This window comes from Pristis pectinata, chromosome 2 (assembly GCF_009764475.1).
Source record: "Pristis pectinata isolate sPriPec2 chromosome 2, sPriPec2.1.pri, whole genome shotgun sequence".
NCBI lineage: Eukaryota > Metazoa > Chordata > Chondrichthyes > Rhinopristiformes > Pristidae > Pristis > Pristis pectinata.
Genome location: NC_067406.1, coordinates 132,253,325 through 132,266,930, shown reverse-complemented (window position 1 = coordinate 132,266,930; position 13,606 = coordinate 132,253,325). Strand labels below are relative to the sequence as shown.

The following is a 13,606-nucleotide window of genomic DNA, read 5'->3' as shown; positions in this document are numbered from 1 at the left end:
CAGAGGCATGGAGGGTGATGTGTTCTTGTGGAGCATTCTTATCAAAAGCAGCCAGCATGTTTGTCACAGCTTGCACCTTGCAATGATAAAGGAAAGGGAGGTTGTGGTGTTGCGACAAGGCAAGGCAGTGGACCCTGCAATACTGTCTGACTGCTTCCCCATTTTGCTCTGACATCATTTGAGTTTCTCCCTACTCTGTTAATTGGTTTATTATTGTCACATGCACTGAAGTAAAGTGAAAAATGTTGTTTTGTGTGCCATCCATACAGATCATTTCACCACATCAGTACTTCAAGGTAGTACAGGGGAAAAGCAATAACAGAAAGCAGAATATAGTGTTACAATAGCAGAGAAAGTGCAGTGCAGGCAATAAGCCCATGATGAGGTGGATTCTGAGGTCAAGAGTTCACCTTATCATACAAGAGGTCTGCCCAAGAGTCTTATGAGAGCAGGATAGAAGCTGTCCTTACGCCTGGTGGTACATGCTTTCAGGCATTTGTATCTTCTGCCCAGTGGTGGTGGGGGAAAGAGAGAATGTCTGGGATAGGAGGTGTCTTTGATTATGTTGGTTGCTTTTCCGAGGCAGCAAGGAAGTGGATCACTATTAGAGCTTCTGACCAAGCTTTGTATCTTCTATTTTAAATTGCGTGATGGTACACTCGGGCGTGCTGACGCACTAAGTGCATCGTGATGTACACCGTGCAGGATATTAGCACATCTTGTGTTCTGATACACCCATTCAATTAATAGCCTGCATTTAGGTTGTTACATTTCATTTGAGAGGGGGAAGCAGTACTGAAAGACATCAATGCAAGGTTCTGCAGGGCTCTCTAATTAGGAAGGTGAACTGCTTTCTTTCACAAATATTAACATGGTGTTCAAATTCTCTTCCTCTACGTACAGAGAGAGGGAAGGCAGTCAGCTGGCTGCTGGCAGCAGATAATGATGTGTGGGTCTGGGTGATGGGTGAAGGTCCAGGAGATAAACCCTACGATCAAATTTGCGATGAAATAATTGCAGAGCGAGCAAGACAGCAGGCTCAAAAGGAAGCCGGGGAGCTAAGGTATGGAAATACTTTCTAATCTTGTTCAGTACCAGCATTATTAGTCACAGCTTGCAGTGATCGAATATGAAAATCAACCTGCAGTGTAAAAAGAGAGGTTCTGACCTGTTCTCAAAAGGCAAACAATGACCGAGTATGAACTAGTGTCTGGGTATTGAGACTTTTCCCAAGCAGATAATGACCTTAGCATAAGATAGAAGCTAACCTTTGCGTGCTAAGAATTTTAAATGGGAGATTAACGCAGAGTACCTGATTCCACGTTGGGTCAGAGATGCCTGTATTTAAAGTGTCAGCAAACAAGCTACTGAAAGTTATTTTAAGGAACAGGTGGGAGAGATTTCGATTGAGACAAGTAACTCTGTATGCAGGTTCAAATGGAACGGTGGCAGAGCTTCACTAATCCTGTCGAGCTACTGAGAGAAGGACCACCTGACTGGCTGGGCGAGCATTGGCAGTGAATTGTGAAAGAATATGAGATGGAGAGAATATAGGGATATTCGGGGTCCTTCCTTAAACATTTCTATTGGCTGTTGTCAGCTACTGCAGTGTTATCTTTTAATGGTATGTGATAGAACATAGAACACTACAGCACAGGACAGGCCCTTTGGCCCACAATGTTGTGCTGACATTTTATCCTGCTGTAAGATCTATCTAACCCTTCCCTCCCACATCACCCCCTATTTTTCTATCATTCATGTGTCTATCTAAGAGTCTCTTAAATGTCCCTAATGTATCTGCCTCCACCACCTCTGCCGGCAGTGCGGTCCACGTACCCGCCACACTCTGTATAAAAAAAACTTACCCCTGACATCCCCCTTGTACCTTCCTCCAATCACCTTAAAGTTATGTCCCCTCACGTTAGCCATTGTTGCCCTGAGAAAAAGTCTCTGACTGTCCACTCAATCTATGCCTCTTATCATCTTGTACGCCACAAAAAAAAGTTCAGACTAAACGTTGTCTTGTTGGTGTTTGGATGAAAAGCAATACTTCTGATTCTGCTCCGTAATACCAACGTCTTGAGCACATCCAAGAAGTTTTCACTCATTTTCTGTGAATCCAAAATAAACCCACAGAGTGAACAACAGCCCCATTGAAAGTGGTTGTTGTGTTGATCTGGTGATGTTACTTGGAGATGGAGGCAATCATGGAGCCACTGAACTCAAGTATTAATATGAAATAGATCCAGTATTTTAGTTTAATTATAGGTATTACAGTGTCTGAGTCTTGGAATTTAGTTCTGTGTAATTGGTGTTGCAAGCTGTGGTGGTAATTGCTGGGCAACTGCCAAAGTAACCTATTTATTTGCATGGTATCGATGTCACTGATATGGCCAGTATATATTGACTCTACCTTATTGCCCTTAAGCAGAGCAGGTTGCTTGGCTGTTTCAAAGAACAGCTAAGAGTCAACTACATTGCTGTGGCTGATGTCACACATTGGCCAGCTCAGATAATGGCACCAGACTTCTAACTAACTATGGAATTAGTGAACTAATTGTGTTTTTTTAAATGACAATTTGGCAGTTTCACGGCAACCATTACCAACACTGGCTTTTTATTCCAGAGTTTATCATTAACTGAATTTGCATTCCCCAGTTGCCGTGGGAAGATTTGAGCTGGAGTCTTCAGATCATTAGTCGAGGATACTGAACTGCAAGCAGCATTTATTCTCATTTATAAGTTCTGGGACCTGACTTTGACTTGGTGGTAACATTGCTGCCTCTGGAGTTGAATCCTATTTCAAACCGAGTTAGCGGAGACCAGAACTTTTGCTTTGAATATTGGTTTGACATCCAGTGTGGGATAAGTGTTTCTGATGTGTTGTGGGTGGGGATCAGGAGCCCAGCCCATACTGTTCTGGGATGGCTTAATTCCTCTCCTACCCTATAGAATTTACAATTAGCTTACTTTGTAGTCTGTCAGAGTTAATAAGCTCACAATTCTTACCACTTAGCATTTTTCACCAAGCAACAACAGCCTCCAGAATCTAGCTTCAACTCTTTTATTTTACTTCTACAGTAATAAATTGCCTATAACATTAATTGTCCATCAACTAGATTGTACTGTTGTGGAAGGTACCAAGCACGAAACAATTGAATTGGTTACCAGTTAGGCAACAGGTTTTGGGCTCAAATTGCTTCGAATTGAAAATCTCAAAACTACTACCCACAGATTACCTTTTCATCTTTGGGTAAATACTTAATCTTGAATATTGAAAGCCATGGTAAAGGATTGAAATGGCATTCGAGGTTTGATCATAATTCCAATATAACTAATTTTCTTAACTTCCCTCCCACTCCATTACATTTTCAGATGTTGTATAATCTGAGTATTTCCAATTTTGGCAAAATAACATGGCTTAATCTTTCTTTAATCTCTGGTCAATCATTGTAATTAGTAATTAACATTCAAACATCTTTGGAAATGATTGTTTAGATTTTTTGTTTCCTTAAAAAAAAGAGCAAACCCCCTTTTTCCATTTTGCATTCTGACCAATTACTTTCCACACTTCCTTGTTAGTAAGCATGGCTGGTCAGCCTTGAGTCCTGTTGAGTCATGAATAGTAATAATGAGTGTCGCTTTGAATCAGCTGACAGGAAGCTTGCCCATTGATGCAATGAAAGGTCTCGATTGATCTGACTCTCTGCAGTTTTGTTGCTGCTGTTGACTTTGGTGTACTCATTAATAGAAGGTGGGCAGAGTCCAAGGAACCAAAATTCCCCATGTCACGACCCTATTTATTATATCAGGATGCTGACCCATGCTGTGTCAGTGGGTATAGGCACCACTTCAAAATGGATCATGATTGTTTTTCTGGTAGATTTGAAGATCATCTGTGTTTATGATAGATAGTGGAACTCCTGACGGAATTTTCTGACTTGTGGAAACTGGCATTTGAACATGCGAGTTATTACAGCAAAGGAGGAGGTCATTTGGACCATGTGATCCAAGCTGACCTCTCAGCGGAGTCATCCTATCAGTCCCATTTCCCCCTCCCATTATTTCCCTTTTACCCCCGCAACTCATTCCCCCTCAAGTGCCCATGAACTCCCATTTGATTCTGTTGCTGTTTGCCTACAGCAAGGGGTAATTTGTAGTGGACAGTTAACCTACCAGTACATTTTTTGGACGTGGGTGGAAATGGGAGCATCCATGGAGTTAGTGAGTCTAAATTCCACATGAAGCACCCAAGGTGAGGATTGAACTCTGGGCCTTGGAGTTGAGGTAGCAATACTGACTGCTTTGTCTTTGTGCCAATGTTATCTTTTTTGAACTTCCAAGTAATGAATTTGAACCAGTCCTGTTAGCACCTCGATAACTGTACACACATCAAACAGTTTGTGTTAAATCAATTGCTCCCTTCCTTTTCTCCAGCCCAAACCTGGGTGTTACACACCTGATCACTTCAATTCTGTAATGATAGCTCATGTAGTAATAGGGTGTTGACAGAAGTTCTCACTGTGGTCCCAATAATCTCGTGAATAATCTGTACCACCAACTTTGTGCTTCTGCTTTTGATGAGCTCTTTCTTGAACAGGAAGGAGAAAGAAAAGGAATTGATTCGAAGATTCTCGGGCTCATTTAAATTGGGGGAGAAAGCTGTCAAAGATACCTCGAGACAGGAGGAGGTTCAGAAGAAAGCAGAGGTTGATCAGGCTACAAAAGCAGCTGCTGAACAGGAACGAATCCAAATGGAACTCAAGGTAAGAAGGATCCCCTTCCTCCATGCCTTTCTTTCCAGTTTTCTCCTTTCCCACATCCTCTGCCTAGTGACTATTCCTAGAAAGGGTACAGTTCTACGTGGCCATTATGGAGCTGTGACTACAGGAGCTGGGTATGAAATGGCTAGAGGGATGTCACCTCTTTTCCTGACCTTGCCACCTTGCCATGCAAAGTTCAGAAGCAGATATTAGATGGCAGTTAGGAGCCAGGGAGCCCTCTGTTGTGACCAGAACAGTACTCCAGCTGTGACCTAACTAATGTTTCATAAAGCAACAAACAATCTGCTGGAGGAACTCAGTGGAACAAGTAGCATCTAGCGATGATTTTTTTCTCTCCCCACCCCATAGATGCTGCTCAACCTGTTGAGTTCCTCCAGTAAGTCGTTTGTTGCTTCAGATTCCAGCATCTGCAGTCTCTTGTGTCTCCAATGTTCCATGAAGTTGTGTTAGAACCTCCTCACTTTTGTATTCACTGCCCTGCTGCCTTCTATCTTATTAGTGCTGTATGCTGCCTTATCCATTTTTTTCCAACTTGTGCTCCCACCTTCAGGGATCATTGGACTTGAATAGAAGGACTTTGGCATACCTCAATATTCCCAATGAACCGTGTGTGTCCTAGCCTTTAGCCCTCCCAGAATGCGTCACTTCACACTTATAAGTATTAACTTCCATCTGTCATTGTTCCACCCATCTTACTGACTGATCAATATCATCTGGTAGTCCAAGGCTATCCTCCTTGCTCTCAACCATGCCACTGATTTTTTTTTCATGTCATCTGCAAACTTACTAATGAACAATTTTGGATGTGAACGCAATTGGTTTATTATTGTCACATGTACTGAGGTACAGTGGAAAAACTTTGTTTTGCATGTCATCCAAACAAACAATTTCATCACATCAGTACATCAAGGTAGTGTAAGGGAAAAGCAATAACGGAATGCAGAATATAGTGTTACAGTTACAGAGAGAGTGCATGCAGAGAGACGGTAAGGTGGGAGGCCATAACAAGGTAGATTGTGAGGACAAGAGTCCATCTTACTGTACAATAGGTCTGTTCAATAGTCTTAACAGGAGGATAGGAGCTGTCTTTGTGGTGGTATGTGCTTTCAGGCTTTTGTATCTTCTGCCTGATGCAAGAAGGGGAGAAGAGAGAATGTCTGGGGTGGGAGGGGACTTTAGTGTATACCAAGCATCAAGAGCCTCAGCACTGATTCCTTTGGTACACCTCTGCTCACGAGGTTTCAATCACAAAAACAACCCTCTGCTCTCCTTTTATTTCTGTTGGGCCTCCCCTGTTTTCAGTACCAGCCGTATCCTTCCTTTGTCTTTAATACAACGAGGGCTTCTTGGATTTGTCTTTCCCTTTCACCTTTAAGACAGTGTGGAGTTCTTCCTATGCCTTGGTTGCTCTGATCAAGGTTGCTGTATAGGTGCCACGTAGTTAGTTTAAAAGTCCTCTCAGCCTTCTAATTCCAAATTGGTCTGTGAAAAGTTTCACTCACAGGTCTGCCTTGCAACTCATTGACTCCAAGATTGCAGTCTCTGCTATGATGTTGGGGGGCAGGGGGATAATTAAAAATCCTCCTACCCCCCTGCTTGGATAGGAAACTTTGTAGCTGTAGCTGACTGAATTTGCAATTTGTTTTAGTTTGATCCCAAAATGGTCACCCAGAAACTAGATTAAATGTCATTTCCTTTCTTTTTGCTGCTTGATCTGACAAGTATTCTCAGTATCTTCGAGACACGAGACTGCAGATGCTGGAATCTGGAGCAACAAACAATCTGCTGGAGGAACTCGGTGGGTTGAGCAGCATTTGGGGGGGGGGGGGGGGGGGAGGTGGGCTGTGGGTGGGTGGGGAAGAAGTGGCTAAAGCCCTGCATCAGGACTGAGAGTGGAGAGACCACCCCTACCTGGCACTACCTTCTTGCCATTCCCCTTCTCTCTATGCTGGCCATCTCGCCTCTCTGCTCTCAGTCCTGATGTGGGGTTTCGATCTGAAATGTCAACCATTTCTTTCCACCCACAGATGCTGCGTGACCTGCTGAATTCCTCCAGCAGTTTGTCTGTATTTCCAGCATCTTGTTTTATTTCAGATTGTCAACATCTGCTGTATTTTGCTTCTGTCATTTCCTTTCCAATGTATTGCTAATGTATGTTGTCTAATACCTTGTCAAACCTCCATTACTAAAAGGAGTATTTCTGTGAAGTAATTAAAGGTTACATTATTGACCTTGCATTTATCCCTTTCCAAGGGGTAAAACTATAGGGGAAGTTAAGGGAATCTGACAGGAAAATGGAGGTGAAGTGACAAAATGGTGCATGCTCGACGAGTCCTGTGGCTTGCTCCTTGCTCTTGCCTGTATATTTCACTTGTCTATGAAGTTTTGCTATTCGGCTTCGTCATAACACTGTACACACTGTTCTACCAGAAGCAGCAGCTTGCAATTCCCTGATAAAACGGAGTCTATTTTTACTTTGGGTCATGCTCTGAGATTGCAAGTCATTTTTATTTGCAAGTCATTTTTATTTGACTAACTGGTTCAGAACCACCTCCTTGCTTATCTGAACACGAGCAAATAGTTGAACTTTCATCAGGTTAAGAAACAGTTTATTTTATCAGATGAAAAGCCCCAGATTTCACATTTGATTCCTTCAAAACTGACCTGAAGGAAGTAAACAAAATACAGGGTTCCTTTGGTTCCAGTCCCCTTCAGCAATGTAACAGACATAAATAAATGAAAAGGTATATGTGAGCAGGTTGCTCACGGAATAACTAACTCCATTGATAAACGTTTTTCTCTAGGCATTGTACTGGGATATTCAACACTCAGTACAACTTCCAATGGGCTAACCTCCCCTATGTATTCCATTGCTTTTTATTTTCCTTCAGTAATTAAGCTCCCTCATAATTAATTGAAATGTCTTAAGACAAGAAAGCAAGTTTAAAGAAGGGTGGGAGGTTTAGGGGAGATTTGAGGGCCGGGGGGGGGTGGGGGTGGAGTTTTTCACTCAGAAAGTGAGTGGAGTCTAGAATTCATTGCCTGATGAGACGGTGAAGGCGAATACCCTCATGATGCTTAGAATCATCCAGACAAGTTCTTACATCACCAAAGCAATAACTATAGACACAATGCAGGTAAATGGGATTTGTGTAGATAGATACAGCTGGTGGTATGGACACAGTGGGCTGAAGGGATTGTTTTCTATGCTCTGTGATTTATCCTTAAGTGGGTACTTTAAAGTTCATTGATGCTCGCACATTCCTGCTCGCACGTGTTAAGAATAACGAAGACAAAAAAAAACTGCAGATGCTGGAATCTAGAACAAAAATGGAACTCGGCAGGTCAAGCAGTATCTGTGGAGGCAAAAGATGCAACTTGATATTTTGGGTCGAGACCCCACATCAGAACTGAGAGGGAACAGGAAAGATAGCCACTATATAAAAGTATGCAATGGGGGGAGGTGGGATAGGGGCTAATATCTCACCCTCTCCCCTCTATCACAGCCTCCATTTCACCCCCCCCCCCATGTACTGCTATATTCTGGCTATCTTGCCTATTCCCTCTGTCCTGAGGGGCAGGGTCTCAATCAGAAACATTGACTTAATCATAGGCCTTTTGGCCCAACTCGTCCATGCCGACTGCTGCCCAACGAACTCGTCCCATCTGCCCTCATTTGGCCAATAGCCCTCGAAACCCCTCCCATCCATGTACTTATCCAGGTGGCTTTTAAATGTTGCTAATGTGCCCTCCTCATCCATTAGTTCTGGCAGCTCATTCCAAATACGCACCACCCTTTGTGTGAATAAGCTGCCTCTGATGTCCCTTTTAAATCTCTCACCTCTGATCTTAAACATATGCCTCTTGTTTTTAGCACCCCCTCCCTCTGGGGGGAGAAGACTGTGCTTCCACCTATGACTTGCACCTTTTGTATCTACAGATGCTGATGGACTTGTTGTTCCAGAGTTCTGTTCCTGTTGGAGATAAATAATGTATATTGCAGATACTGGTGAATGTTCATGTGTGTGTTACAACAAATTGAGGCAAGGCAAATTGTCATCTTTCCTAAACTAAGCAGATTCTTGAATGACACTGATTTAAAGTTTGTCCCTGGAGGGACAAAATGAAATTCTGTGGCAATCTTAATTACGGCCTAGTTTGCAGTTCAGTACTCCGGGGAGCCCTTGAATCATGTAGACAATTGCATTATCTGTTTCCCATATTCCTGCACAGCCCTATGATTTTATTTTTCCATTTTACATTACATGCACTTTCTTGAGCAATAAAAAGGAATATTGCGCCTGTCAGTTGCCAGACAATTTTTATTGTGGGAAAGTAAATGATCTTGAAGCAATGATGGATATGAAAGTATCCAAAAATTCTAAAGTCGAGGTGGCTACTGCATTTGAGTAATTGTTCTGCACAATCTACTTGAGCTGTCATTATCTCGTTGCTTGTTTTTGCTAATTTGTAATAGTTATAGCAGTGCTTGCGTGAATTTTTATAGCATAAAGGGCTCTTGTGTTTTTGAATCTCTGGATGAAATCTTTATAAGAAAATTATTTTCTGCTCTGAAAAATGGTTATTTGGCATGTGAAACATTTAAAGTAAGAATTTCATTGGTAGATGTTATCAATAAGTAACATAATGTACCCATACTGGAGAGAGTGTGAGCAGGTTGGGACTAATCATTGGAGAATGAGGGGTGATCTTAGAGGTGTATAAAATCATGAGAGGCATAGATAGGCTCAATGCACGTAGTCCTTTTCCCACGATTGGGGAAATCAAGAACTAGAGGACATAGGTTTAAGGTAAGAGGGGAGAGATTTAATAGGAATCTGAGGGGCAACTTTTTGCACACAGTGGGCAGTCAGTATGGAATGAGCTGCCAGAAGAAGTGGTTGAGGCATGTACATTAACAACATTTAAAAGGCACTTGGATAGGTACGTGGATAGGAAAAAAAAATTGAGGGATATGGGACTAGCTTAGATGGGAAACTTGGTGTGTGGACCAGTTGGGCCAAAGGGCCTGTTTCTGTGCTTTGACTCTGACTTTATAATTCTATACCCACAAAGCAAAAAGAAGAGGAGGAACGGAAAAGACAAGAGGAGGAGATCAGACGTCTGGAAGAGGAGAGGACTCAGCAGTTGTACATTAACCTGAAGGAGGCTCAGGAAATGGTGCAAAAAAATGAAAAGGAAGATCCAGTATGGCGTGAGAGCTGTGAGTATGAAGTCCTGGGGAGTCCACAGGAATTTAAATTTGACCATCTTTTGGACATAGTTAACATGTTTATCCCTCTCTGTTTGTCCTTGGGTAATTTATTAGGGATCTGTCTACCCTCTGTTGATGCACACCCCACTGCATTGTTGCACATTGCCCTTCAGATCTTTTTCAGTATGTTTATCAGTGGTAGAAACTAAGATTCCCAACAGCCTGAATAGTAAATTCAAGAAGAGCTGTGAGAGATGGAGGATACTGGAGACCACCTAGATTCAACAAGTGTGGCCTTGGATGAAGTGTGGAGCAAAATGAAACAAGTAATACAAAACTTCTGGTGGTTGTGAAAGGTGCTATAGAAATGGATGTCCCAAAGTAATTCACAGCCAATAAAGTACTTTGGAAACCTAGTCCTTGTAAAATCTCTCTTTCTACAAGATAGTAACATGATAATGACCAAATGATCTGATTTACTGAAAATAAAAATAAAACTGCTAGATGTTCGAAATCTGAAATGCTGGAAGCACTCAGCGGGTCAGATAGTACCTATGGAAAGGGAGAAAGTTGCTGGTTTGGGTCAGATGGATTCCGATGGTCTGCCAATCATCAGGATTTGCAAGTAGTCTGAGAGCAGATTATTGGAGTTTTGCTGTATTGACAGGTCACCAGGGACAATGTTTATGAAACCATAATACACATTTTCTGTAAGCTGTTGGAATCATCCCATCAGCCAGAGCTGTAGTTTTTTTTAAGAAGGGATGATACAAACATCTTGGTAATTAGAAATCCTATTTGTTTGTTAAAGCAGTTGCTGGGGGAATTTGAGAGTCTTAATGTAAATTTGCTAATTAAAAGCAATTCTCCAAGAGATTTGACTTCAGATTCTAACTGGTCGGAGCTTGGAATCTTGATCCACATAGACATCTACCACCCAGCTGCTTCATTAATTGGAGCCTCCCTGTCGGCTCGTTCATTAACTGGAGTCTACCTGTCCTGAGGGAAAACTACCTTCTTTAGTTTGCTCTTTGCAAAACAAAAACTGGTCTCCTGTTGGTTGAAACCAGTGACCCAATCTCTTCTGATTCAAGGGTGAATTCATAAGGCAGCAATAAAGGCAATACAGAGGAAACATGGGTTTATAATGAAAGGCCAAAATTTACTGTTGAATGCAATGGTGAAAGAACAGTTAAGATCATCTTGTAACAGAGAAGAGCGGGCTAGCTAGATTTGACTTACAAATGGTGTAGCTGGAATAACCTACATACTTTATTTTGTATACAGTAACAGAGTGCATCCAGTTCCACTTGATCACAGATTGGAAAAGCTACCTTGTGTTCCACAGGTGAATGGAATGCTGATCTTTCCAATGCAACTATAGTGGGTGCTCATTCTTACTACTTCCTCCTCTTCATACAAAGGAAGTGATGATTCTTTGTATATACAAGGTTCTGCCATCTTCCTGCATTCCTGAAATTGCTGGGCTTTACATAGCAACTTGTACTGGTGGTGGTCTTTCAGGCTTAAGCTGTCATGATGTGATGTGACCAATAACATGAGATCTAATTAGTCACTGGGTGCCTGATTGCTGAGCTGAGATACTGTTTGCCCCTTGGCCATATGCAATTCTTGTAGCCCAGTGAAGAATTCAGTCAGTGGCAATCATGTCAATGATTGACAAGGCTCTTCCCCTGTGCCGCGCCCCACCCCCCCCGCCCCAATCAATTCATGATGGAGATTTGGCTGTGTCCATAGCTGGAACCTATTCAGCAAGGCCTGCTTAATGTATAGCCTGATGAGCATGCATCCTTATTAAGTCAGGGCAATTATGTACTACAAGGATGGCGTCTAAGTCTTGCGCTGAATGATCCATTTAGTCCAAAAATCTTCTGCATGTTGGCAACTTATTTTTGAGGATCACTAAGAGAGGACTAGGCCACTAGATAGAGCTTACGGTTTATCTTGAACAACCGAATTCACCAAACTTCAGGCTTCATGGTGACCAGTCAGTTTGTGTGTCTAAATAGCCAAAATCAGAATTCTCATAAGAAATAGGAGCAGGAGTAGGTCATCTGGCCCGTTGAACCTGCTCTGCCATTCAATAAGATGATGGCTGATCTGGCCATGGACTCGGCCCCACCTACCTGCCTTTTCCCCATAACCCTTAATTCCCTTACTATGCAAAAATCTATCTAACTGTGTCTTAAATATATTTAATGAGGTAGCCTCTACTGCTTCCTTGGACAGAGAATTCCACAAATTCACTACTACTATGGGGAAAAGTAGTTTCTCCTCATCCCCATCCTAAATCTATTCCCCCGAATCTTGAGGCTATGTTCCCTGGTTCAAGTCTACCTTCCAGTAAAAACAACTTTCCTGTCTCTCTTGTCTATCCCTTTCTTAATTGTATGTTGCTATAAGATCCCCTCTCATTCTTCTGAACTCCAGTCCCAGGCGACTCAACCTCTCCTCATAGGCTAACGCCCTCACCTCCGGAATCAACCTGGTGAACCTCCTCTGCACTGCTTCCAAAGCCAGTATATCTTTTCTCAAGCAAGGAGACCAGAACAGCACTCATTACTCCAGGTGCTGCCTCATCAGTACCCTGTACATTTGCAGCATAATCTCCCTGCTCTTAAATTCAATCCCTCTAGCAATGAAGGCCAACATCCCATTTACCACCTTGATAGCCTGTTGCACCTGCACAAACACTCCCAAGTCCCTCTGCACAACAGCATTCTGCAATCTTTCACCATTTAAATAATAATCTGATCTTCTATTTTTCCTTCAAAGTGGATGACCTTGCATTTACCAACATTGTACTCCATCTGCTAGACCTTTGCCCACTCACTTAACCTATCTATGTCTCTGCAAACTCACCACATCCTCAGCACAATTTGCTTTTCCACTCAGTTTTTGATTTGAACTTGAGATTTTCCACTGCAGGAGTGAGGAATATCATGAAATTTCTCTTGTTAAAAGTGACAAACTATGCTGTGAGGCTTAAATAATAGAATATTTTACGTCATCTCTCTGTTAGTTGTGATTTGACTTGGCACATTTGATACTGTGCACCAAGTAAAACTCGTTTTGACTGCTGGAAAAAAAGATTTTAGTTTCTGACATTCTAGGCATCTGAGCAAGGGGCTCTTATGAGAAATGAAACACAAACCCTTCTTGAACCACTTTCACTTCCTTCTTTCTCTGCCAGTAAGGAAATCCAAGGTAGCTGATGAGAGGAGACGGTCAATAGCTAAGCAAGCACGTGATGATTATAAGCGACATTCTCTGAAGGCTATTGAGAGGGGAAAGGTATCTGCACTTTCACAGAACTTTCAGAAGCTCCAGTCTCCAGTGAAGCCTGCCGTTCCTCCACGTAGATTCGCAGTCAATCGCAAGGAGTGTAATGCAAGGTGAGCAACCTGTGAAGTGTGATGGTTATGGATATAGTTCAACATCAGATCTTTCAGGACAATGTTGTAACTCGTATCTCTACCCACTTAGTTTGCAGTTGAGCCACTACTGCTGATTTTGATTCTTTCAATGTAATTGCATTTGGAATTTGAGAAAGGTGGTGGTGTGTGAGCTGCAGAACCAGTTTCCA

General features: G+C 42.3%; 1 protein-coding gene across 1 annotated transcript in view; it reads left to right on the top strand.

The window, feature by feature from the left end:
• sh2d4a (SH2 domain containing 4A) overlaps positions 1-13,606 on the top strand; it is a 48,499-nt gene that overhangs the window by 21,947 nt on the left and 12,946 nt on the right. The window contains exons 3-6 of the mRNA XM_052045137.1: positions 904-1,063; positions 4,601-4,766; positions 9,861-10,008; positions 13,214-13,415. Coding sequence (XP_051901097.1) covers positions 904-1,063; positions 4,601-4,766; positions 9,861-10,008; positions 13,214-13,415 — 676 coding nt within the window. The remainder of the gene's footprint in view (positions 1-903; positions 1,064-4,600; positions 4,767-9,860; positions 10,009-13,213; positions 13,416-13,606) is intronic.